Below are 25,596 nucleotides of genomic sequence, written 5' to 3' on the forward strand. Positions count from 1 at the left end.
ACAATGCTTGAAAAGAAATGCACTCATGCCGGGCGCCAGTGGCTCATGCCTGTAATCCTAGCTACTCAGGAGGCTGAGATCTGAGGATCACAGTTCAAAGCCAGCCTGGGCAGGAAAGTCCGTGAGACTCTTATCTCCAATAAACCACTAGAAAACCGGAAGTGGTGCTGTGGCTCAAGCAGTAGAGCGCTCGCCTTGAGCTGAAGAGCATAGGGACAGCACCCAGGCCCAGAGTTCAAGCCCCACGACCGACACACACAAAAAAAAAAAAAAGAAAAAGAAAACGAAATGCACTCATTATCTTGCCCATGTAATTGTAACCCCTCTGTATGGTATTTTCAGAATTAAAAAAATAATAATAATAAAATGTAAAAAAAAAGTCTCATGGACTTTCCTGTCTGGTGTGGCTTTGAACCACTATCCTCAGATCTCAGTCTGCTGACTAGGATTACAGACATGAGCAACTGGCACCCCGCTAAATTTTTTAGAATAATAATAAACAGCCAAATAATTAAATTGTATACCCTTTGTTTAGATTCCCAAATAACTAATACAAAACAGTCTTTTTAGAAGTGAAAGCAATTATTTGTTTAAAGTTCTCCAGCGCTGGGCATGGTACCTGTAATCCTAGTACTTGGCAAGCTGAGGCAGGAGGATGGTGAGTTTGAGACAAGCCTGGGCTACACAGTCAGACCGTGTCACAAAACCACAAAAGCAAAAATTAAGCAGAACCTGAAAGGGGGTGGGGTGTGCTCAGGGACAGAGTGCATACCTGTATGAGGCCCTGGGTTCCATCCAGCACACACACATTGATGCACACAGACACTCACCTATGCACATGTGCGTGCATGTTCACATACACACACAAATGAAATATATACAAGTGAAATGATGTCTTGGATTTGATTTCAAATGATGGAGGAGAGAACAAGGTTTAGGAGAAAAAAAATGGCTATTTCTTGATAATTGAAGGCAGATGACCAATCCATGAAGTCTACTATCATTCAATTTCTGTGTAATTTGGAAGCTCTCACTTTTTAAAAAAAGGCCAAGAAAAAGAAATTACTCAATGTCAAGTGTTTTATCAGCCAGCATGGCTAACAACAGATTTTTGGGTAAAAGGGCTCTAGCTCTAACAATCTGTGACTTTGGACCTCAGTTCACTCACCCAAGTGTAGTCTTTGGAAGCCCAGCAATCCCAGACCTATAGAGGAACTTGAGGGCATAAGGAACACAAGGGCTTAACCACAGGGCAAGGTACACTTCAGCCACACCTCTGACACCTGCAAGTAGCTAGGAACACTGATCTTTCTATACCTTTTTCTTTTTTTTTGAGGGGGGGAATGGTACCAATACTGGATTTTGAACTCGGGGCCTCATGCCTGCTTGGCTTACCTGCTTGAGCCACTTGAGCCACACCTCCTGGCCAGCTTTTTGCTGGCTATTTTGCAGGTGGAGTTTCCAGGACTTTTCTGCCCAGGCTAGTGTCAAGCCATGATCCTGTAAATCTCCGCCTCCTGGATAGCCAGGATTACAGGTGTGAGCTACAGGCATCCACTCTATGACTTTCTTATCTTTAAAGTGGCATTCCTGAGCTGCCTAGTAAGCCAGAGGCCCTGAATTCAAACCCCAATACTAACAATTTAAAATACTATGGCAGGGGCTGGGAAGGTGGCTCAGTGGTAGAGCGCGTGCCTTGCATGCCTGAGGCCCTGGTCTCAATTCCTCAACACCACATAAGCAAAAAGAAAAAAGCCGGAAGTGGCACTGTGGCTCAAGTGGTAGAGTGCTAGCCTTGAGCTGAAGAGCTGAGGGACAGAGCCCAGGCCCAGAGTTCAAGCCCCATGACCGGACCCCCCCCCAAAAAAACATAAATAAAATAAATAAATAAAATACTATGGCATTCCTATGTCACTGGTGGGAAAGCGAAATAAAATACGTAAAGGATATGGCATGGTGATCGATGACAAATACTGTTTTTCATGATCGATTTCTCTATTTTTTTCTTCCAGAACCAGTGTTGTTTAAGTCCAGCATCTGGAAGAACCGGCAACCTCAGTAACTGAGTTCCAAGCGCACCGCAAGTGCGCGCCCAGCTGGGGAACTGCCGCGGGCGCCGCCCCGCCCACCATCGCGCGCGACTGCGCGGAGGCTCCGCCCCCGAGGTTTGTTGTGGTCGGCGCGTCCCGCTCTTCGTTGGTGGCGGCGGCGGGACCGGGTCGCGTCGCCACCATGGCGGTACGACAGGCGCTGGGCCGGGGCCTACAACTGGGTCGGGCGCTGCTGCTGCGCCTCACAGCTAGGCCCGGCCTGGCCTACGCCTGGGGCCGCCCCGGCCCGGCGGCAGGCTGGGGTCGCGGAGGCCGCCCCGGCCGGGCCGCGGGACCCTCCGCTGAGCCCGGCGGGCTGCGGCTCCCCGGCCGCTACCGCTTCTTCCGTCAGTCGGTGGCGGGGCTGGCGGCGCGGCTCCAGAGGCAGTTCGTGATGAGGGTCCGGGGCGCGGGCCCTAGCGGCAGAGCCGTCTTTCTGGCCTTCGGGCTGGGGCTGGGCCTCATCGAGGAGAAGCAGGCGGAGGGCCGGCGGGCCGCCGCGGCCTGTCAGGAGATCCAGGTGAGCCGCGGGCGGGGCGGGCGAGGGCAGGGAGGGGCCGGGCTGGCGCTCGGGGCGGGGCCAGGGGCGTGTCCTGAACCCGAGGGGGCGGAGCCAGATTCAGGGCGCTCCTGGGGATTGGCCCTGAGGCAGGCAAGGGCGGGAGCTCGCTGGACTATGAATAGGGCGTGGCTGGGAGACCACGGTGGGTGGGGGCGAGGGGGACCGAGCTGCCAGCCGCTGGACAGTTGTGTCCGCTTGCTCTGAGCTTGGGACGCGGGGGCGGGCCCTGAGTCTGGAGGGGCGGGGCTGAGACCAGGGAGAGAATGTAGACGGACCCCGCCCTCGGCGGGGGCGGGAACTGGAGCGGTCCTGAGTCTGAGCGGCCGGACTCTGACTGGGGACGCACCCTGGGCCCGGGAGGGGTGCGCCTAGAGGCGGGGCCGGGCCGGAGCGAGCCGTCCGGCGATTCCGGCCGCTAGCTCCAGGTCCTACCGGAGTTCTGAGGTCTGCAAGCAGTTAGGAACACTGTCTCTTCATTACCTTTTGCCTTTTCCCAGCAACCCGGGACGCCACGCTGGTCTGGGATGTGGGGGCAGGCCTGAGCGCAGTGTGGGGCGGGGCTCGAGGCGTGACCAGGGCCGGATCCTCAGTTGGGAAGGGTCCTCGGCCGGGCTGGTCTGGGGGTGTGAAGCGAGGGGGCGTGGTCGGGAAGGGGCGGGGTCTGGAGCTAAGGAACCGGACGGAGGCAAAGGCCTGTTTCTAGACTGAGCTAGACATTGCTTGGAAATCGCCAATTCAGGTTGATTTATTTCACCATTCCTAATAGCCTGATACGATGCCAATATCTCCCTTCCTTACACAATGTGTTGAAAGATAAGCTGTTCGTTATAGCTCCAGCACACCATGGCAAGTGGTTTTGTCGCAATTTTCTTTTTCTTCCTTTCCTCCTGCTCCCCCTCCTCCTCTTCCCCTTCCTCCTCCTCTTCCCCCTCCCCCTCCTCCTCTTCCTCCCCCTCTTCCTCCCCCTCCCCCTCCTCTTCCTCCTCCTCCCCCTCATCCTCTTCCTCCTCCTCCCCCTCATCCTCTTCCTCCTCCTCCTCCTTTTCTTCCTCCTTTCCTTTCTCTTCTCTTTCTCCCCTGCCCCTTGTTTTTGGACAGAATCTCACTATATAATATAGCACAAACTACCTGGTACCAGGACTTGAACACAGGGCCTAGGTGCTAGTCCTTTGCTTTTGCTTAAGGCTGGTGCTCTGCCACTTGAGCCACACAGCTTTACTTCGGGCTTTTTGCTGCTGAGTGAGAAATAAGAGTCTCATAGTCTTCCTTGCCTGGACCAGCTTCCAATCTCAATCCTAATATCTTAGCCTTCTAAGTAGCTAGAATTACAGACATGAGCCATCAGCACTGAGGTCAGACTAGCTTTAAACTTGCAGTCATCCTGCCTCCACTTCCAGAGTATTTGGATTATGCATATACCACCACACTGACAGATTCTGTGTAAACTTTCTAAAAATTTACTGACAGCTGAATCAAACACTTGAGTAGTCATACACTTATCCCTTGAGGCCACTGTCATCTCCAGTTTATGGAGTAGGACTCATTCAGTGAGGCAAAGTGATTTGCCAAAATCACGGCTAAAAAAAGGCAATGCCTAACATGTGGCTTTCCAAAACCTGAGCCACGGTTTTTCCATGTTTAAGTCTTTACATAGCTGTGATCAGCAGGAAGAAGCAGCAGATCTAACTAACATTTAAGTAGCCTGGGTAGTATTATTACTAGTGACAAGATATATAGATGTACTTAGGCTTTTTAAAATACTTCACTCAGTGATCTCTGTTTCTGCTCTACCAAAGTCATTTACTTATGGTAGATAGACAAACAGAACCAATAGGGTGTGTATATTTATAGACAGAGTTATTTTAAGGACTTAGCTCAACATGGACTGGCCAGCAGGGAAGTCTGCAGATCCAGGGAAGAGTAAGCACTGAGGTTGAAGTCTGAAGGCTGTTGGATGCCAGAGGTCAAACTTTGTCCTAGGGTTTGGATCCTTACTGAGTAAATGCCACCCTGCTTTTTACAGATCAGGGCTAAGGTGGGAGGATGGAGTGAGGTGCCCAAGGACACGGCAGGTTAAGGAACAGGTAGCCTCTCCCATGTTTCCTGGTTTCCAGCCCAGCTCTTGTTCTTCATAATTGAACTCTTGTTAGTTTGGGGTGACTGGTGACACCTAGCCTAGTCCCCAGTCCTGTCCTTGTCTTAACTGGCAGAAGCTAAGGGTGGGAAATTTCACAAATCCTACTTAAAATTAAAGAGGCTTTTTTTCTTCTTTTTCCTAAAATTGACCCTCCTTAGCTTACCATTCATCACCCTTTTCTCACATTTCCTGTGTCTTAAAATTTTTTTTATTAGTTACCCATTACTTTTATACTTAAAATTTAAGCATTTTGTTTCTTTTGAACAAAATTAACCAATCTGGCATATCAAACTGGAGTCAAATCCTGGCTTTTGCCTATTCAAGACTGAGCCATGTAAATAAAAAGAACTCTGTGGTGTCACATACCTGTAATTACAGCCCTCTAGATTCTGAGTTCAAAGTCAAACTAGATTACATAGGAAAACCCTATCTTTAAAACTAAAAAATAAAACATAGGTATATATTGCAGAAGAGGAGATACACATGCCATATAACATGAGTTGTTCAGCATTACTAGCCATTTGAGAAATGCAAATTCCGGGGCTGGGAAGGTGGCTCAGTGGTAGAGCGCTTGCCTTGCATGCCTGAGGCCCTGGGTTCGATTCCTCAGCACCACATAAGCAAAAAGAAAAAAAAAAAAAGCCGGAAGTGGTGCTATGGCTCAAGTGGTAGAGCGCTAGCCTTGAGCTGAAGAGCTGAGGGATAGCGCCCAGGCCCAGAGTTCAGGCCCCACGACCGGACCCAAAAGAGAAATGCAAATTCCAAACACAATGCAATGAGCCAGGAGCTTGTGGCTTATGCTTGTAATCCTTGCTACTTAGGATGCTGAGATCTGAGAACTGAAGGGAAAGTCCCATAAGACTCAGCTTCAACTAAATACTAAAAAGCTGGAAATGAAGCTGTAGCTCAAGTGGCAGACCTCTTGCCTTGAGTGAAATAGCACCAGGCCTAACACACCAAACAACAAATACAGCAATGATTAGAATCGCTAAAATAGTGGCAATACCAAATATTGGTGATGATGCAGAGAAACTAGTAACATAAAAGGAAGGTTATTTGGTAGTTTCTTACACACATTTACCATACTACCCTGTCATTGCAATCTTGGCATAACTACCTGGAGAAATTAACACCATGTTCATCCCTAGAATTTCTCACACACAAAAAGAAGGAACTTATTCTGACACAATGAACCCTGAAGATAAATATGTATGATTCTACTCCTAAGAGCCAGATTCATAGGGTAGTCAGATTCATAGACAGAACATCTAACAGTGGGTACCAGGGGCTGAGGGAGAAATAATGAGGAGTTATTGTTGAGTAGATGTGGAATTTTAGCTTTTCAAGAGGAAAATAGTCCTGGAGATGGGTGAGAGTTATGGTTGCACAGTGATATGAATGTACTTATTGCTGCAGAACTCTACATTTAAAAATGGTTAAAATAACATGTACATTTGCCACAATGTAACTAAGTTTTCTAGAAAACTACACAAGTGATTGCAAGCAGTATTCATAATACTAGATATTAATTATCAGCCTATATCATTAGTGAGTGCAAGTTATACAAATTCTGGCACATCCATAATGAGATGCTGCTCAGTAGTACTATACTACTAAGAATAAGATTGGTTTTTTTTCACTTTCCATTTAAAAATAATTATAGAATCACAGGAAGTTGCACTAAATAGCACAAACTACTCCTTGTACCCTTCCAGCTTCCTCTAGTGGTGACAACCAGGAAACTAGCATTAGTACTCTGTTAGCTAGACTTTACTCACTTGATACCTCCAAAACACACATTCCACTATAGACACAGGCAGCCACCTAAATGAACATCAAGGGTTCATGCTTCCCTGAAAAGCGCAGTTGCAAGAAATTATACAGTGTATATTCCATGCCTAAAAGGTGGAGAATAGATTGAGGTGGCCAGGAGCAGAGAGAGAGGAAGATGTTCTGTAGTGAGGGAGCAGTTCTGCATCTTTATTGTGGTGGTGATCACATGACTCTGTAAAATGGATAAAATTCACAGGCCTACATGTGCACATGCATGTACATGAGCACATGCATGCTAATGCACGCACATACACTCACTCACTGGTACACAGTGTTGACCTATCTGATTACAGTGAAGGAACAGAGTATAAGAATGATCTGGGGGGGGAGGCTGGGAAGGGATGTGAAGGGTAAACAAAGGAGGAGGCTGCAATGCTTGGTAAGAAATGTACGCATTATCCTGCCCATGTAACTGTAACTCCTCTGTACAGTATGTTCACAAATAAAATTAAATTAAATTAAAAAAAAAAAAAAAAGAATGATCTGGGGCTGGGAAGGTGGCTCAGTGATAGAGTGCTTGCCTTGGATGCATGAGGCCCTGGGTTCGATTCCTCAGTACCACATAAGCAGAAAAAGCTGGAAGTGAGGCTGAGGCTCAAGTGGTAGAGCGCTAGTCTACAGCTGAAGAGCTGAAGAACAGCACCCAGGCCCAGAGTTCAGGCCCCATGACCGGAAAAAAAAAAAAAAAGATTGCTCTGAGGCTCAAGTGGTAGAGTACTCACCTTGTGCTTAAGAGCACAGGAATAGCACCCAAGCTCAGAGTTCAAGCCCCATGACTGACCAAAAAAAAGAATGATTGTTCTGAATAATGAGACTGACAGGACAGCCTGCATCCGAGACAGTCAGATCGAACGTGTTGGCTGTTATGGGCTCTTGCCCTTGTCATTGGGAGCCCTGCCTCACTCTACCCCTCCCTCTCTGTCTCCCCAAGGTCTTTAATAACGCCCTTGTCTCACAGGACATATTTTTTACTCCCAGGCAATTTTTACCCAGAGAAACAAGCTGGTGCCTGACCCACTGGACACACGACGCTGGCAGGGCTTCCGGCTGGAGGACTATCTGATTGGACAGTCCATTGGCAAGGGCTGCAGTGCTGCCGTGTATGAAGCCACCATGTCTGCATTGCCCCAGTATCTGGAGAAAGCAAAGCATGTTGGGCCTTTACCAGGGAGAGAACCAGATGTGGTCCCACAAGATGGGGAGGTGGGGGCTCCAGAAGCCTCTGCCTTTCCCCTGGCCATCAAGATGATGTGGAACATCTCGGTAAGGATGGATGGGGCCTTGTCCATCTTTGTGGATCTGCAAGTACATAGGAAAAGATGCAGGCTCTCCACAGGAAAGGAGCCCATGTGGGTAGCTTTCTCATGGTCTTGGGTGAGCATCTGAAGCTACAGATGTCAAATTCTAACCACAGCTCACCATTTAGCACCCTAAGAGTGGGCTGAGTCTGTGATTCTTTCCAGCAAGCTCCAACATGGCCACCGTTTGTGGACAGTACTCTAACCTAACCTCTGGCCTCTGACCTGTTGGCTAGTGCACTTAAGGTTAGACATATGGGCATCCTGTCCTTCTCTCCCCTCCTATGGCCTGTCTCCCTAGAGAGGAGAGGCCCACTTAGAGAACCAAAGTTGCTGTCATCTTCCTGCTTTTAGTTCTTGAAGGACCCAAAGCGTTGAGAGATTGTGGCGTATCCCCCTGATGCCCACAAAATCAATGCTTTCTGCCTAATGTCTTTATCTTACCACTGCAAAGATGACTTTACAAAACCAACTAAAGCTTAGTGTTTTTTTTCTCCTGCCCAAGCATCCATTTAAGGCTAAGGTGACTGGCCACAGGAGCATATGTAGGACACTAAAGAGCAAAACAAGAGTTTCTTGTTTGGATTTGGGTGTGAGGTTAAACTCTTGCACTCCAGGCTGGGTTAATTCCCAATGAACAGCCAAATCCTCTGCCTCTGAAAAATCCAGCCATAGGCCAAACTCCCACTGATAAGTATGGCAGATGTGGCAGGACTGTTGGTTGTAGGCCAGGCTTTATAGGTCCTGGGAATTATTGGTAATAAAGTGAGGAAAATCAGGAAAATCTCATCTTTAGGGGATGAGAAAGGTTTCCCTGTGGTCCCATGCAACTTAATTCAGAGGTTATTCCTTCTGTTCTGGCCTATGTACTAAAGGGAGCTGGTACGATGAGACTTACTGACTCGGGTCACTTTTGAGCTGGCATTGACCAGCTTTCTGTGGCAGGAAGAAGTGTTTTGTGTTGGCCTGGCTTCTCCTGCTCTGTGCACCTTGGTTGCCAAGAGTCTGATGTTCAGAAGCTCCTCTGAGTTGACACAGGTAGCACATCCACCTCATATTCTCAGGAAGAACTAATTTGCTGATTCAGAGGTAATCTGATCTTGAAGGTCAAAGCCATTCCAAGGCAGCACTGTCCTGGTCCAGGTCACAGGCAGGACTTGAATCTAGCCATTGCATGCCACTCTGTAACCCTTGGGGGCTTATGGGTGTGTTCCAGGCTGGCTCTTCCAGTGAAGCCATCTTAAGCACAATGAGCCAGGAGCTGGTCCCAGCTAGCCGAGTGGCTTTAACTGGAGAGTATGGAGCAGTCACTTACAGGTAAGCACCCCATGCCCACCAGAAAGACTGTGGGTTCTTTTTTTTTTAACCTATAAAATGTCATTTAATGTGTATTACAGATGGCCAATACAAGCTCATTAGGTAATTAGTCCTTCCATAGTTCTTTTTATACTCATATAATGTTTTGACTTGTTAAAAAAAAGAGAGAGCGTGAAGTCTAGTCCAGTAAATTCATATCCACCAGTTTGTACGGTTTCCACTTTCAGGTTTACAAGATAAAAATATATACACATCTAGGGGTTAACCCTGTTCAAAAAGAAATTACTCAGGGCTGGGAAGGTGGCTCAGTGGTAGAGCGCTTGCCTTGCATGCCTGAAGCCCTGGGTTCGATTCCTCAGCACCACATAAGCAAAAAGAAAAAAGCCGGAAGTGGTGCTGTGGCTCAAGTGGTAGAGTGCTAGCCTTGAGCTGAAGAGCTGAGGAACAGTGCCCAGGCCCAGAGTTCAGGCTCCACGACTGGACCCAAAAAAAGAAAGAAAGAAAAAAAGAAATTACTCATTACCTTATTTATGTAACTATAACCCCTCTGTACATTACCCCTACAATAATTTTTGTTGTTGTTGTTGTTGGTTGTGAGGCCTAAACTCTGGGCCTGGGCACTGTCCCTCAGCTCTTCAGCTCCAGGCTAGTGCTCTACCACTTGAGCCATAGCGCCACTTCCGGCTTTTTCTATTTATGTGGTGCTGAGGAATCAAACCCGGGCTCAGGCATGCAAGGCAAGCACTCTACCACTGAGCCACCTTCCCAGCTCCAACCCCTACAATAAAACTTAAATAAAAAGTTAATTACTTTGAAAATACACACATGCATCTCTGAGCTATCCAAAGACTTTTTTTTTGGTCGGTTGTGGGGCTTGAACTCTGGGCTTGGGTGCTGTCCCTGCGCTCTTCAGCTCAAGGTGAGCACTCTGCTGCTTGAGCCACAGTGCCACTTCCAGTTTTCTAGTGGTTTACTGGAAATAAGAGTTTCATGGACTTTCCTGCCTGGGCTGGCTTTGAACTGTGATCCTCAGAGCTCAGCCTCCTGAGTAGCTAGGATTACAAGCATTACAGGATTACTGGCGCCTGGCAAGATTTTTTGTCTTTTTTTTTTTTTTTTTTTTTGGCCAGTCCTAGGTTTGAACTCAGGGCCTAGGCACTGTCCCTGAGCTGCTTTTGCTCAAGGTTAGCATTCTACCACTTGAGCCACAATGCAACTTCCAGCTTTTTCTCTTTATGTAGTACTGAAGAGTCGAACCAAAGGCTTCATGCATGCTAGGCAAGCACTCTACCACCTAAGCCACACTCCCAGTCCAGACTGGGTTCTTTGAGAGCAAAATCATCACCTGTGTCCCTGGCACTCAGCACAGTGTTGATTGTGCTGACTGGATGATGTGTGGGGGAAGTGCATAATGGAGCTTGGGAAGATTAAAGATCATCTGACCCTAACTAGTGATGTAGCTGGCTTATTCACAGTGAAGTAGGGGAGAAGGCCATCCAATCTCATCCAATTCAGTATGCTGGAAAAATCCACCCAGATGCCCTAATTCCTGCAAAACAATGTGTGGACACAACGCCACCTAGTGGTACACACATGTGCTCTGTCCCCACAGTTGGGAACACCTGCTGCACACCTGACAGAGCCAAGAGATTTGGGGATTTTGGTTTTGTAACCAGGCTGTTAGCCTTGAACTCAAGATCCTCTTGCTTTAGCCTCCTGAGGTCTGGGATTACGGTTGTGCCCTACCACATGTGGCTGCCAAAGCAAAAGTAGTCTTTTCCCCAAGAATTTTCAATGCAGAGTAGAGTCCAGGAAAGTGAGTGCTAAAGTAGCCTGTACTCGGGGCAGAGGTCCCAGAAAGAGTATACAGTAAAGCAGGTTCTCAGAAAGGTGTCTCCATTTGTGCAGCTTTTGGAAAGTGTATAGGCATGACCTGGACACAGGAGGAAAAGGGAAGAGCATGCAGGTAGCAGCCTGCCCTTCAACTTTACAAACCTCTGTCCCCAGAAACTGGTTACAGAAAGAATGCGTGCACTTACTTTACTATTTGAACCCCACCAGGCAGAGGGGGACTGCTGTCATGCTGGCTTATTAGATGGGTGGTCCACAGATCTCAGTTCTGTTGAAAGCAGGAAGGCAGAAATAGGAACTTAGGAGACTGCAGACGCCCTTCTTGGGCTTTGAAGGCCCCACTCTCACTGAGTCCCTACAGGCCAATGGGAGCAGGAGCCAGAGTGAGCTGAGGCAAGAACATTGCCTGGCCTTCCTTGCACTTTGTGGACCCACCTCAGTGGCCCCCTGCTGGATGCAGCCTGGCTCTTGTCTCTAGGCCTTTGGGCCAGAGGAAGAATGGCTACAGCTGAAGGCTGTCAAGGCCCTGGCAGGCACCATGGCAACTCTGAGTTAGCATGTGTGCTGTGTATGTTGGGGTAGGTGTTTGAATTAGACCTGCATCCGGCAGGGAGAACAGCCAACCTACAGTCACATGCATGCTCAGTCATAGAGGAACCTGGTGCAATTCAGGATGTGGGGGGGAGGGAGGCTCAAATGGGAAAGAGATGAGAAATGAGGGGGCACAAACAGTGAGGGGGCAGACACAGTAAGGGGAGCAGATCACAAAGGCTCTGGAGCCTGAGGCCCAGGAACAGAGGCTAGGTAGGAATGCCCCCAGAGTGTGCCAAGGAGGAGTTTCTTCCAAGACCCAGCTGCTACACAGTTAATGTATCTGCCATAGCCACCTAGTCAGCAGACACTGAGCTGGGGCATGCCAGAGACAGCACCACGGTGCTGCTGGGGAGACAGTGGTCAGCAACACATACACCCACACATACAGGACTTAGAACCACACAGTGATGAACACCATGCAGACAACTAAAGGACAGGACAGAGGCTATTTCACATGGAAGGTCTAGGCAGGTGATAGCACCTCCTCATCAGGTGATGCTATCAGCACGGGAGCCTGAAGGACACAGCCTTAAGCTGCTTGAACAGCTGCTCCTATGGCCTTTCCATTCCTGCTAACCTTTGGCTTGCTCCCTCTCTGACTCTCCACGGCTCCCTAGCCTGGTTCCGCCTCAGTGCTTTTGATTGGTAGCCTACTTCATTGTGCTCCAAATGTGCTCCCCAAGTATTCGGATCTCATGTACCCATGCCCTTGACCCAAGTGCCCATCTTTGATCCAGTCAGCTCTGGCTGCCAGGCTGGGCTTGCTACAGAAAGTGGAGCTGGGGGCTGGGAAGGTGGCTCAGTGGTAGAACGCTTGCCTTGCATGCCTGAGGCCCTGGGTTCGATTCCTCAGCACCACATAAGCAAAAAGCCGGAAGTGGCTCTGTGGCTCAAGTGGTAGAGTGCTCGCCTTGAGCTGAAGAGCTGAGGGACAGCGCCCAGGCCCAGAGTTCAGGCCCAATGACCGGGCCCCCCACCCCCCCCAAAAAAAAAAAAAAAAAAAAGAAAGTGGAGCCGCCCTGCCAAAATACAACCACTGTGCCTCAGGAAGGCCATGAGGTGAGGATGTGCAGGGCAAGAAGGTGATATTACTACCCCAGCTGCATCTATGTCAGGGATATGAATGAACTTGAAAAAAATAAATCAGAAAGCCACAATGATGACCTGATCCTTAGGGGAACGAAAACAATGATTTGGTGAACATCCTTCTTCCACTAGACTAAAACGTGAGCCTGTTCTCTACAAAGCTCCACAGCCTATTAACATGAAGTCTGACGGTGTAAAACAGTAAACAGTAGAATCAGTCCTACAGTAGCCAATATTTGCTGGGTACTTGTTGTTCTAATTGTGATTCCAGGCCTTAAGTGGTATGTTACTACCTGTTTCTCCTTTTGGACTTGGCACTGAGCCCAGAGAAGTAACTTGGCTGACTTAGAGAGGCAGATTTGAAGTTCAAACCCAAACTACTTCCAGGGTCTCTTAACCCCTGTGTTCTGCCATGTGGGATGATGGCGGCTTGTGTGAATGATAAGTTAGGTGGACAGACAGGTGGGCTAGGAGTCATCCCCATTGGGATTTTTGCCTCCAACCCCAGCTCAGTAGCTGAAACATGGCACAAATAGTAACTATTGGTAAACAAGTACAGAATAAATGCTGGTATTTGTTGCAGCCTTCGCTGTCTTTCCACCTGTCATCTCTGATAACTGGCCTCACCCATTTCTCTCATTTGGCTGAATAGGAAGTCCAAGAGAGGCTCCAAGCAGCTGACCCCACACCCCAATATCATCCGGGTTTTCCGCGCCTTCACCTCATCGGTGCCACTGCTGCCAGGGGCCCTGGCCGACTACCCTGACATGCTGCCCCCAAGTCTCCACCCCGAAGGCCTAGGCCATGGACGCACGCTGTTCCTCGTAATGAAGAAGTAAGTAGCAGAGGTACAGTAGAACCTGGAGCCACCTTACCTGGCTGGTCCCTACCTCAGAACTTCCAGAAAGAGTAAAGCATGTAGATAGAGGGCAGCAGACAGAAAGCAGTCTCCCCTTAGGATGGTTTATCATCTTCCAGGACACACTTTCCACCTGGTGCTTTTTCAGCACATTTGGCTGCTCCTTCTTTGTGACTTGTGTCACCCTCTATCTCCTAACTGGTGCAGCATGACTGTCATTTGAACGTGTGGAGCCCTCTTCTCTCAGTTCCTCCTTTCAGGATGGTGGGAACAAAAAGGATATATGGGGGGAATTGAAAAGCTCAAGAAAAGAAAAGAGAAAAAGCCTAGTAATAGTAGTGAATGTGGTGCTAGGGATTATTGCTGCATGACAACCAGAAATCCTATTCTCCTCCTGCCAGCTACCCCTGTACCCTGCGCCAGTACCTTCATGCAAATGCTCCTAGCCCCCGCCTGGCCACTATGATGATCCTGCAGTTACTGGAAGGCGTGGATCACCTGGTCCAGCAGGGTATCGCACACCGAGACCTCAAGTCTGACAACATCCTTGTGGAGCTGGGTGCAGGTAGGCACTTGCTATGGCCCAGTCTTCTCTGGAAGACCTTAGGATCCTCAGGTCCCTGATGGGTTTTATGCTCGATCCTGTTGTAGCTTTTTTTTTTTTTTTTGGTCAGTCATGGGGCTCGAACTCTGGGCTTGGGCACTGTCGATGCACTCATCAGTTCAAGACAAGCACTCTACCACACTACTTCCGGTTTTCTAGTGATTTATTGGAGATAAGAGTCTCATGGACTTTCCTGCCTGGGCTAGCTTTGAGCTGTGATCCTCAGATCTCAGCCTCCTGAGTCGCTAGGATTACAGGCATGAGCCATTGGCTCCCGGCTTGTTGTGGCTTCTTTAACTATATACTCCAGAAACAGACCATCCCTCTTTCTGATTCCTCCTCTAGGGAGTCAGGCTCTCTGATGCCTACTTGTACAACAGCAGCCTTAGTATTGCAGCTTTTTTTTTTTTTTTTAATAAAGTAAAAGTGAATTGAGTGAAATAAGGCCCAAAGAAACATAGGTCCCATGGTTTTCCTATTTGCAATAATTAGTTATGTCTGAGTCAAGCAGAAAAGGTCAGATAAGTTGATGTTAGGGGAATGAACCCCAAGATAAGTATTCAAATGTTTTTTTGTTTTTTTTCTTTCATGCAATTGTTTCTAACATACTTATAAGATGATTTCTTTGTTGCTTTGTATGTCCCTCCCCCAAGGTATAACCTATGCTTTCACTGTATTTGATGTTGGTATAATTTGTGGAGGGGAAGGGAAAAAACAAATCATTTAACTAGGGATACAGGTGGACCCATTGCAACAATGAGATGTACAAGTCGTTATGTCAAAAAACGAACTTTACAACTTTGGTGGGAGGTGGGGGGAGGATTGGGTGGGGGAAGGGGGGAGTATGGGAAGGGATGAGAAGGGGAAACAGAAGAGGCCACAATGCTTGATAAGAAATGTACTCGTTATCTTGCCCATGTAATTGTAACTCCTCTGTACGGTATTCTCAAAATAAAAATAAATAAATAAATAAATAAAATAAATAAAGTAAAAGTGAGGGGCTAGGAAGGTGGCTCAGTGGTAGAGCACTTGCCTTGCATGCATGAGGCCCTGGGTTCGATTCCTCAGCACCACATAAGAAAAAAGAAAAAAGCCAGAAGTGGTGCTGTGGCTCAAGTGGTAGAGCGCTAGCCTTGAGCTGAAGAGCTGAGGGACAGCGCCCAGGCCCAGAGTTCAGGCCCCAAGACCGGGCCCAAAAAAATAAAAAGTAAATAAAATAAATAAAGTAAAAGTGAGCTGGATTTAACTCAGTGGCAAAAGTAATTCAGTAAAAACCATGCAAATGGAAGCCCGGCTGCCTCCAAAAGTAATGAGCTCCCAGCACTGGAAGTGCTCAGTAGAAGCCACCTGCCTCCCCACTTTAAAGACTCACATCTCTGATATTTTGCAGAGGAAGGTCTGAGGCTAAAATCCAGGGTCTTTCCCATGTTATCTGCACTTACTGAGCTATATCACCAGCCTTTGTTTAAAATGAAGTTGTTTTCTTAAGACAAGGTCCTACTATGTAGCTCATACTGGTTTTTCTACATAACTTGAACTTGAGATCCTCCTGCTTCTGCCTCTCACATAATGTCTGATAAGTTATTAAAACTAGATTTAAAACAAATACGCAGCTAAGTGACTAAAGGAACCGTATGGGTACTTTTACAAACAACTTATTCCTAAGGCATTGTTAGATTTCTTGGAGCTTCAAAATCAAACTCAAAACTCCTAGTATGTAAAGGCTCTTGGAAATCATCTGAGCCAAGTCCCAGTTCCTCTGGTCTTGGGACAGGTCTAGCTACCATTTAGGTGGAGCTAGACTCCTCACCCAGTCCTCTGTGTGAGCTTTTGTCTCTGGGAGTCACTCCATTCTGTGGCTAGCCCTCCTGTTCAGCTCCTTGGCGAGTCAATTTCCACTCATAGCTTGACCTGTGCGTCTGGGCACCCAGCCTGTTAGCCCAGTTCACTCGCTTGGTGGTGGCTTTCAGAGGGACAAGGGAAGGCCTCTTAGGGCAGAATAGAATCATCACTCACCTCTGCTGCTCCTCCAGATGGCTATCCCTGGTTGGTGATCTCTGACTTTGGCTGCTGCCTGGCTGATGAGCATGTCGGCCTGCAGCTGCCTTTTACCAGCTGGTACGTGGATCGGGGTGGAAATGGCTGCCTGATGGCTCCTGAGGTAAGTCCTGCTCTGCATCTTCCACCATTAGCAGATGCTTCCACTCTGTTCCCACTCAAGCAAAGGCATGAGACAGGAGCCTTCTTCTCTGCTTTAGCCTGGCTCTCCCTCTATCCCCAAGATAGATTTGTCTGCCTCAGCTGGCCAGCCTCCACAGATCCTTCTGGCTTGAGCTTCAACTCATTCAAATTCTGGGTCTCTGGGGACACATTAGCCTCTGGCTTAGGTGACACAAACAACACCTGACATCTCATCCTCTGCCTCCTGAGCAGGTGTCCACAGCCTGTCCTGGCCCCAGGGCAGTGATTGACTATAGCAAGGCTGATGCCTGGGCTGTAGGAGCCATTGCATATGAAATCTTCGGGATCGCCAACCCCTTCTATGGCCAGGGAAGGGCCCACCTGGAAAGCCGCAGTTACCAAGAGTCTCAGCTCCCTGAGCTGCCCAAGATGGTGCCTATGGATACCAGGCATCTGGTGAGGGCATTGCTCCAGCGAGAGGCCAGTAAGGTAAGGCCAGGCCTTGAGGGGACTGTGTTTCTGGGGAGCTCCACATTGTCTGGACAAGCAATATAGTGCCTGGCATACATGGGTAGGTGTAAGTACAGGAGCACACAGAGAATAAACCAAGGAACTGGCCTCCAAACCATTACTCAAATTCTAGCATAACACCTCTTCTTGGCTTCTTTATTTCAGTGCTGGAGCTAGAGCCCAGGGGAATTGGAAGATATTTCAGAGAGCAGATTTGGACACTATGAAGTTAATATAAAAAACCATGAAGGGCCAGTCTGTTGGAAGTTGTAACTGGAGCAGTAGGTCTGATTCAGTGACTGTAGCAAGGACAGACAGGCCTGAATTTTAATGATGCAAATGCCTGTGTGTGTCAGCTGAGGGAAGCCTATCAGGAGGGAGAGGTGGAGCAAGAATAAGGAAGGGAAGGCCTTGGCATGACTGTGTTAAGAATGCCATGTGGACTGAGGGCTTGGCCAGGGGTTCTAAACTCTTATCCTCTTGATGTTGCAGAGACCATCAGCACGAGTAGCTGCAAATGTGCTCCACTTAAGCCTCTGGGGTGAACATATTCTAGCCCTGAAGAACCTGAAATTAGACAAGATGATCGGCTGGCTTCTCCAGCAATCAGCAGCCACTTTACTGGCCAACAGGCTGGTAGGGAAGAGCTGCCTGGAAACAAAGCTGAAAATGTTGTTTCTGGCTAACCTAGAGTGTGATTCACTCTGCCAGGCGGCTCTCCTGCTCTGCTCATGGCGGGCAGCCCCATGACACTGTGTGTCACTGATGTGTTACTAAAAGGACTTGGCAGCATGTGTCATAAAGGTGTGTGGATGCTATGGGAGCTCACTGGGAGTGTTAGAATCAGGAGACAAGCAGACCGAGTGTGGGCTGGTCAGCCAAAGAAGAGGCCTTGGTTTGGCAAACAGAAGGAACAAATTGATTCAGTTTACTCTGTAGCCACTAACTCTTAAATTCTATAATCTATGTGGACTTAAGTTCTTTGCCCTGCAGAATCAAGGGATGGCTCTAGATCAGAAGTTGGCAAACTCTGTGGAAGGCTAGGTAGTAAGTAAATCAAGTTGTGGCAACTACTCAACTCTCCTGAAGCACAAAGCAAGCTAAGCAAACTAGTGCTGTGTTTCAACAGTTTTAATTGTGGACCCTGAAATTGGAATTTTCATATGTCATTTTTCTAACCACTTAACAGTGTAAAAACTACTTCAAGACTGCAAGTGGCAGGCCACTGTGGTCCACACAGGCCAGTTTGCCAACCTCTGGTCTAGATGAATTCACAAGACCTAACCCTTAAATCATTAGGTCCCTGTGCATTACCTCACCTTATCTTCAGCCCTGTTCTGTCCTCACAGACCTCCCACATTGAATGGCTGGGCTGAACGGTCAGATCTGCGCCTCAGATCACAGAGAAGGCATACCAGGCAGTGAGTAGCTATGGGGACAGGGAGTATTTGACCCTAGAATGGATCAGCCATGGCCCCAGTAGGCATGCTCTACCTGGTTGAGACAAACAGGGATCATAGAAATCCACAGCAGACCCTGACTGCCTCCACAATGGCGCATGGCTTCTGGAACGGCTGTGGCACTGGGATAATGCTTCCCTCCCAGCTCCTCTAGCCACTGAACTCAACCTAGCACAACTAAAAAGACTGGGTGTGGGTCTACACTTGCCGATTTCCTTTCTGACTAGCATCTGTTATAGGATATGTGAGATTAAATACACATTTACAGTGCATAGTATATATGTATGTGCTGAATATTTGGCTTTCAGAATGATCTTTATGCTCTGGGCATGAGAAGAAGAGACTTCAAAATTTTACACATGCTTTTTAAGAATGCAACCATGGACTATAGTAGTGAGCAAAAAATCATTTTCAGCCATGCTATGGTTCCAGCACCCTGAGGGTATCAACAACTTGAGCTGCTGAGAAGTTAGCATGCAGTTATTTCATAGTTAAAAGACAATCTTTCAATCTTTGCAAAACTGGAAAAAGCAACTGGTAGGCACTGGTGTCTTACACCTACCGTCCTCAGGAGGCTGAGACCCAAGGACTAAGGTTTGAAGCCAGACTCAATAAACAAATTTGAGATACTCATATCCACGAAAGCTGAAAATGAAGGTGTGGTTCAAAGTGGTAGAGTACCAACAGCGAAAAAGCCAAAGGAAAGAGGTCCTGAGTCCAAGTAAGTCCCAATGCCAGCACACACATGCATGCGCATTCACACACACCCACACACAGCAACTTGCTAATTTGTATCCAGTCATCTCAGAACAGTGTCCCCACCTGACCACAAGACAGGGCCAGCATTTCTCTTTATTTTAGATTAGAAAAGAAAGTGACAGCACATGTGAAAAACGCTTCGCAGCAACTCAAGGTAGAAAAACTTACATAAAAATTGATTCCCCAGCCCCCACCCCTTGGTACTCAATGCTGCGTTCCACGCTGAGGTAAGGCTGTGCCATTTCCCATGACTTAAAAAACAACAACAAAACATCTTGCCCTAATAAAATCATGTGCCACTCTGCTGTGTGAAGTCCTGGCCTCCGGCCCCTCAGTCAGATTTCTCCTTTTCCTTCATGTGTAAGAAGACGATGCTGAAGATGAAGAGCCCCGCCATCATGGAGAAGGCGCTGGCATAGTAGGGGTAGGCTGAGGGGATGAAGCGCTCATACTGCGTGTGCTGGAGTGGCCTCACTGACACCTGTGGCAGGACAAAGTAGGCAGGTCCTGGCCACTGGGAGGCCTGAGTGGGGCACCAGCCAGCCAAAATCACACTGCCCTTGCTTACCTGAGTAGAGGAGTACAGGTGTGTGTAGCCAAGCCGGTTGTAATCTACTTTAAATTGGAATACACCATACACATCCGGCAACTTGAACTGGACACTGTATTTTCCACCTGGGGAGGAAGCAACACACATATCCAGGAGAGTGCTCAGCTGGGCCTCATGGAGCATGCACAGGACATAGCTGCTCCCTGTGGCCCACGCTGGCAAGAACTGCATTTACCTTTCCTCTTCAAGAAGGTCCTCACAAAAGGATCAATGCGGACAAACTCCAGCTGAATGTCATCACCATCAAAGGGGACCCACTTGCCATTGGAGAGTTGCTCAATCACGATGCTATACTCCTGCGATAAAAGGCTGGCTCAGCCAGGAGTGACTGGTGGGACACAGACCTGCAAGCAGGGCTGCCTTAATTCTTAATCTCTAGACAGGACAGTGACTTCCAGGAGTCCTGCAACCTGGAGAAGCCTTCACCACCTTCCCTGAACAAGGCTGATCACACAGCTGGCAGCATTTGTGCAGTGTCCATGGGGGCCCAAAGCACTCTATTCCCTGTGTGGGCTTTGGCAAGCATGCAGGTCTCCCCATTGCCTGCCTCCCTGACTGCCTGCCTCTCTCTTCTCTGGCCTGACAATTCCATCCCTGAGCCCCAACTGAAATGTGGCTTCTTTGGTACATCTGACTTCCCAGGTGCGCACCACCTCCCTGCATCCCTCCCACCACCACCCTGCCTCCCACTCCCCCCACCCCCACCCCCCACCCCAGTGTTCCCACAGCTGCACGCAGCTCTTAAAAAGGAGGCCTTGTGTCAGACTCAATCCTTCAAGCAGCTTTCTAGAAGTAGAGGTAAGGAATCATCCTATACCCTGCAGTCTGACATCAAAATGTTCAGTAAATGTTTCCAAGCTGAGTAGATTCAACTTGGCAACACCTTGAGGCCTCCTTCCCGAGCGCTTACCACTAGGTCAGTAACAGTGTAGGCGTTGGGGGGGGCTTTCTCGCCCACACGATGATGGGACACAGGCCCCACACGGAGTACACCCTCCTCCTTGAACACCCAGCGGGACAAGGCCACAGCCAGCTCGTAGTTGCCTGTCTGGGAATACCTGCAGGAGAAAATAAAAAACTAGGGTCCTGGGCCACAATTCTTCCTCGCGGGACACAATAGGCCACTGAATGGAAAAAGAAAATGACGAAAGAAGCAGGCAGTGTTGCTCTCTCTGGGTGTCATCCGCACAGTCAATCACAGGCTTTTGTTCTGTTTTCTTTGGTGAGCCTGAGTTTGGAACCTAGGGGCTCATGCATGCTAGGCAAGTACTCTACCACTGAGCTGCATCTCCAGCCCTAAACACAGTTTTCTAAAAGGAATGCTGGGGATTAGGGGGGTCTCAAGACAAGTCAACACTATCTTGAGAAGCATGAAGCACCAATACCACCTACACAGCAACCGTCATCTTCAAGTAATTTGGAAGGCTTCTTCCTCCCCACACCCAGACAGTGAGCTGAGCCCCTACTCTACCTCTGGGCGCCAGGCGTGGCCTTCTGCACGGCGGAGTTGAAGAAGGCATCGCTAAAGAAGTCCAGGGAGCCACTGAAGATGACCCGGGCATTGTTCCTGGCCTGGAGCCCAGCAATGAGGAGGGTGTTCTTCCCCACTGCATGGGGGTACTGGTGACAGAGGAAGCAATTAACAGATGTCACTGGGATAAAGGAAAAGCCACCAGAGCAAGAGGACAGCAGGCTAGACCCAGAGGTAGCTATGTCCCTCTCCCATAAAGGAACCAGGGGTCACACTGCTACCTGTGTGCCCATTCCCCTCAAATTGTCCATCAGCCTCAGCAAAGAATTACCTGTTTCATTCTGATTTTCAGAATACAAAAAGTACTTTGCCGCTGGGCCCAGGAGCAGGAGGCTCAAGATGCCAAGCCCCTTACCTGGGTGATGGGCTTATCTGGGAAGAAGGAGTAGGAGGTTGAGGATCCTGTGAGGATGTCCAACACCAAGGGATTGTCAGGATCGGCCACCATCCTGCAGTGTGAAGAAACAGCGGATTGACATTTACCCAGAGGCTGACTCCAGGGACGCAGGGGTCCTTCGGGCTCTTTCTCCCCAAGAACAAAGCCTCTTTTTATAGTTACACTTATAGTAACACTTAGCTCTCCTCTTTATTACTCTCACACATTCTCTAGAGGAGGAACATCCCCCAATAACTTTAAATTTGGCTTGATTTCCCCAGAAAGAAGGTGGCCCCTTTTCCCCCCAAGTTTCTGTTGGCCTGATACTCACCCAACTCCTCGGAAGAGGATGGGGTTTAGAGATGACTTCCCAACAATTGTCGGGGCCTTCAGTAGGTTCTCTGTGTCAGCCACGATGAGCGTGTGCTGCAGAGGGGAGGGGAAGGAGTGGCCTTAGGAAAAGGCTTCCCAGGCTAGGGAGCTCAGAGCCAAGCTTTGCTGTCCATGCCAGAAACCTGAAAGGTGACAAGTCTGATTACCTGGCCAAGATCTGAGACATCATAGTTGTGATGGTCAATGACAGCCGTTTTCTCTTCATCAAACTCGATCCCACACTCGCTGCCCAGCTCCCGAAGAGGGTCACCTGCAACACCCAAGAAATGCCTGGCTAAGCACAGATGGTGGGCCCAGCCTAGTAGTATATAGTAACCTTGTTACTGGTCAGGCACACCTAGTGTCCTACAGTTTCATTAGGCTGGGCATGACTTCCAGGGGTAAGAATCAGAACTCTCTCCCTCCATAAACCAGTATGACCCAGCTCTACAGAACCCCTCTTTGCAGCATAGCCAATGTTGCCCTAGACATGACTAGACCACAAGATTCCTCCAGTCCTTGGCAACATTCCTCCCAGACCCTGCAAGAAACGCACCAACTAGGATCAATGCAAGTTTAAAATCTGTCACTAATGAAGAGAGGAAAGCAGCCTGGGCCAGACTGTGGAGGCAGGCCACCAGCACACGGGAGGAACCTAGGGGCTCATGGGCCTCCCTGCTCTGGGCATCTTTGCAACCTTCAAAACCAGAAAAAGTAGAAATCCACCCAATACCTTAGGCGCCATTCAATATGCATTTCTCTACAGATAGAGCCACAAACAAGCCAGGGTTCTCACTACCTTTCACAGAACACACAGGAGGAACTGGGGGACCCCACAACCCTGCAGCATCCTCACTGCTTCCTGGGCCCACCAGTGCCACAATTCAGTAGTTCCCATGTGTGATACTCCCCAAGCTCCCTGGAGATCTGGAGAAAGCACTAGAACCTCCCAGGCACACTCACCAATGTCAGAGCTGGCGGCTACCAGGACACTGCCTCCACCGTCGATGAAGGCACTGATGGTCTCCACATTGATGTTGCCTCCAAAATCTGAAAGAAGGAGCCAAGCATAGCGACCAGAAGCATCCGTCACTGACCCTTGATACTTGGTAAGGGGTGGGAGATCCTGCAGACCAGCCACAGGAAGCATTAAATGGGATTCCTCCAGGCCAAAAATGAGAGGAAGAGTTAGCACACCATATGTGCTACAGGGCAAGCCCTCATTTTCCCACAGTGAAGATTCAAAAGAACAACTCTGATGAACTTCTAGAGATGTGGGTGAAATAGCCAAACATCTCTTAATTACATTTGTCAAGCTAGAAGCACACAGTTCAAGTCACATGTAGCATATTCACCTAAAAATGCCATTATCCACAATCAAAAGCAAGGCCTGGTATGCTGCTGGGCTCCCTACAGCACACAGAATAACCCTTCACTACAAAGAATGACCCAGTCAGAAATGTCCAAAGTGCCAATGCTGAGAACCCTCTGCACAAGCAGAAGAGAAGAACACTGCCAAGATTAAACTGAGACAGCCTGGGACTGAACTAAGTAAACTCCTGAATCTTGCTGAGCCACCTCCCCATTAGAACAGGAATCCAGTGTTTTCCAGGTGCAGATCATGTGCTAAGGATCCCAATCCCTGTGCTTCTACTACATAAGACATGGAAACCTCTGGATCTCAGAGACAGCATAGAACCCACTGGTGCATGGAGACCATGTTTGTCTACACTCTTGGGGAATCAAGGTGCTCACAAGGCAGATCCAACCCCTCTTGCACTCTCAGCAGATATAAGCCTTCTCCCAGGGTGCCTGAGAGGGCTTTCTGGGACAGCACTTCTCATTCACCAGGGACAGAAAAGGTGACAGTGACAATATGGAGTCAGGGTTAAGTAATGTTGACTCTCAGAATTGACAGAACAGTTACTAGACTGACAGAACAGTCTAGCAATGGAGTGGATTACCTTCTAAAATAGTAAAGTATAAATCAGATAACCTGAAGATACTCCTTGTACGATGAGCCCTCTGCCACACTACGGAATATCCAGCTTCAAATGGTGGGAGGGTGCTAGGGGAGCTTATTGCTAAGATGCTTTTTTCAGCGGAAGCTACATGAATTCTTAACGATCAGCTTCCACACTGCATAATGTCTTTTTCCAGCGATCCATATTAATAACAGGGCAATGTTTCCAGAGGCAACCTCACCTAAGAGGCCCTGGCTCCCTAATGCGCAGGACTTTGATTCTGTGTCTTAGGGCAACATGTGATTCCACAATCCTTAGCTGTGTCTCCTCCCGGGGCCCATGTTAGAAATGCAATCGTTCCTCTTCTGTGGCAGCGCGGTACTCGGGGCTAGCCACCACCGACACTCGGAGCAAACCCGGGGACAAGAAAGCCACGGATGCGTCCGGGGCCCCGGATTCCGGCTGTCGGGGCGGGGCGAGGTGGGGCCCTTACCTTCCACCGAGGGGGAGAATATGATGAGATTGTCGTAGAGGAACTCCCCATACTTAATGAGCGACAGGCTGGGATCATCGGCGGTCTTGAACGTCAGTTCAAAGCCCCGGTCTGGATGAGAAAAATAACAGATGAGCCCCAAAGCGACCCCAGCCGCCGCGCCACAGCCCCCCACCGACGGCAGGCCGGACGTGAGGCCGGGGGGGGGGGCACGGCGATGCCCGCGGGCGCCCGAGGGGAGAGGGCGGCGCTGCCCAACCCCGGCGCTGCCCAACCCCGCGCTCACCCTCCGCCCCTAGAATCCCGTTCTCACCCCTCAGGCTCCGGAAGAAAAGCGAGTGCGTCTCCCGCAGGTTGAGGTTGTCCAGCAGCACCAGCGTGCGGGGGCCGCTGCCGCACACCGAGCCCAGCAGCAGCAGCAGCAGCCACGAGAGGGCTGGAGCGCGGGTCACGGCGCAGGGCTCCATCTTTCCTTCCTGCCGGGGAGCCCAGCACCTGGACACCGGAAGTGCCCTGTCTACAGTCGCCCAATCACGGCTCGGAGCCCGGGAGCGCCACCCGGAAGTGATCCGAAGCCTTCGGTGTTGGGCTACCAGAGCCCCGGCTTTGGCGGTGACCAGTCAACTGGTGAGCAGGTAGCACCGGCGGAAGTGCCCCGGCCCGAGGCGGGTTCTCTGAGTTCTATTGGTGGAGGGAGCTTGAGTCCCCGCCTCCCCCAGAGGAAAAGGCTCAATCACAGAGAGCCAGCTCTGCTGCCGCGGCCAATCAACAAGGCGGAACGTCTATTGACTCCGCCCGGGAGCCTCTCGCCGCTGCTCCGACCCGCTTCATTCCTGGCCCCGGGGGTCACGGTTGTCCCGGACGGGGTCTGGGGTCCCGAGCCGCCTCCTCGGCCCTCACTGGTTTAGGGTGGATTAGGACTGGGAGTCGAGCCCATCTCCCTCTCCGGCAGGGAGCCTGCGGGTGGGGACGGCTCCGGCCCAACCGGGGCCCACACTGTAGATTGCGCGGACGGCGGCGTGGCCCAGCAATTCAAACGTTCCCGCTCTGGAGCCCGACCTGGGTTCGGATCCCAAGGCCCACCTCTCACTAGCCCTGCCCCTGGGCGT

At 49.4% G+C, this 25,596-nt stretch overlaps 2 protein-coding genes across 2 annotated transcripts; one reads left to right on the forward strand and one right to left on the reverse strand.

The window, feature by feature from the left end:
* Nucleotides 1-2,183: 2,183 nt before the first annotated feature.
* Pink1 (PTEN induced kinase 1) lies at nucleotides 2,184-19,414 on the forward strand. The gene is made up of 8 exons (XM_042688422.1): nucleotides 2,184-2,610; nucleotides 7,601-7,885; nucleotides 9,137-9,237; nucleotides 13,421-13,603; nucleotides 14,029-14,192; nucleotides 16,265-16,392; nucleotides 16,665-16,901; nucleotides 17,415-19,414. Exons 1-8 carry the CDS (start codon nucleotides 2,233-2,235, stop codon nucleotides 17,670-17,672), a joined length of 1,734 nt encoding a protein of 577 aa, XP_042544356.1. The 5' UTR covers nucleotides 2,184-2,232; the 3' UTR covers nucleotides 17,673-19,414.
* Ddost (dolichyl-diphosphooligosaccharide--protein glycosyltransferase non-catalytic subunit) lies at nucleotides 19,198-25,060 on the reverse strand. The gene is made up of 11 exons (XM_042688423.1): nucleotides 24,801-25,060; nucleotides 24,488-24,598; nucleotides 22,994-23,080; nucleotides 22,198-22,301; nucleotides 21,990-22,084; nucleotides 21,638-21,731; nucleotides 21,223-21,371; nucleotides 20,662-20,809; nucleotides 19,927-20,047; nucleotides 19,710-19,816; nucleotides 19,198-19,622 (listed from the first exon to the last, which is right to left on the reverse strand). The coding sequence occupies exons 1-11, from the start codon at nucleotides 24,952-24,954 to the stop codon at nucleotides 19,473-19,475; spliced, it is 1,320 nt and encodes a 439-aa protein (XP_042544357.1). The 5' UTR covers nucleotides 24,955-25,060; the 3' UTR covers nucleotides 19,198-19,472.
* Nucleotides 25,061-25,596: the final 536 nt, after the last annotated feature.

Source organism: Dipodomys spectabilis, unplaced genomic scaffold, assembly GCF_019054845.1.
Source record: "Dipodomys spectabilis isolate Male_0828 unplaced genomic scaffold, ASM1905484v1 ptg000118l, whole genome shotgun sequence".
Classification (NCBI taxonomy): Eukaryota; Metazoa; Chordata; class Mammalia; order Rodentia; family Heteromyidae; genus Dipodomys; species Dipodomys spectabilis.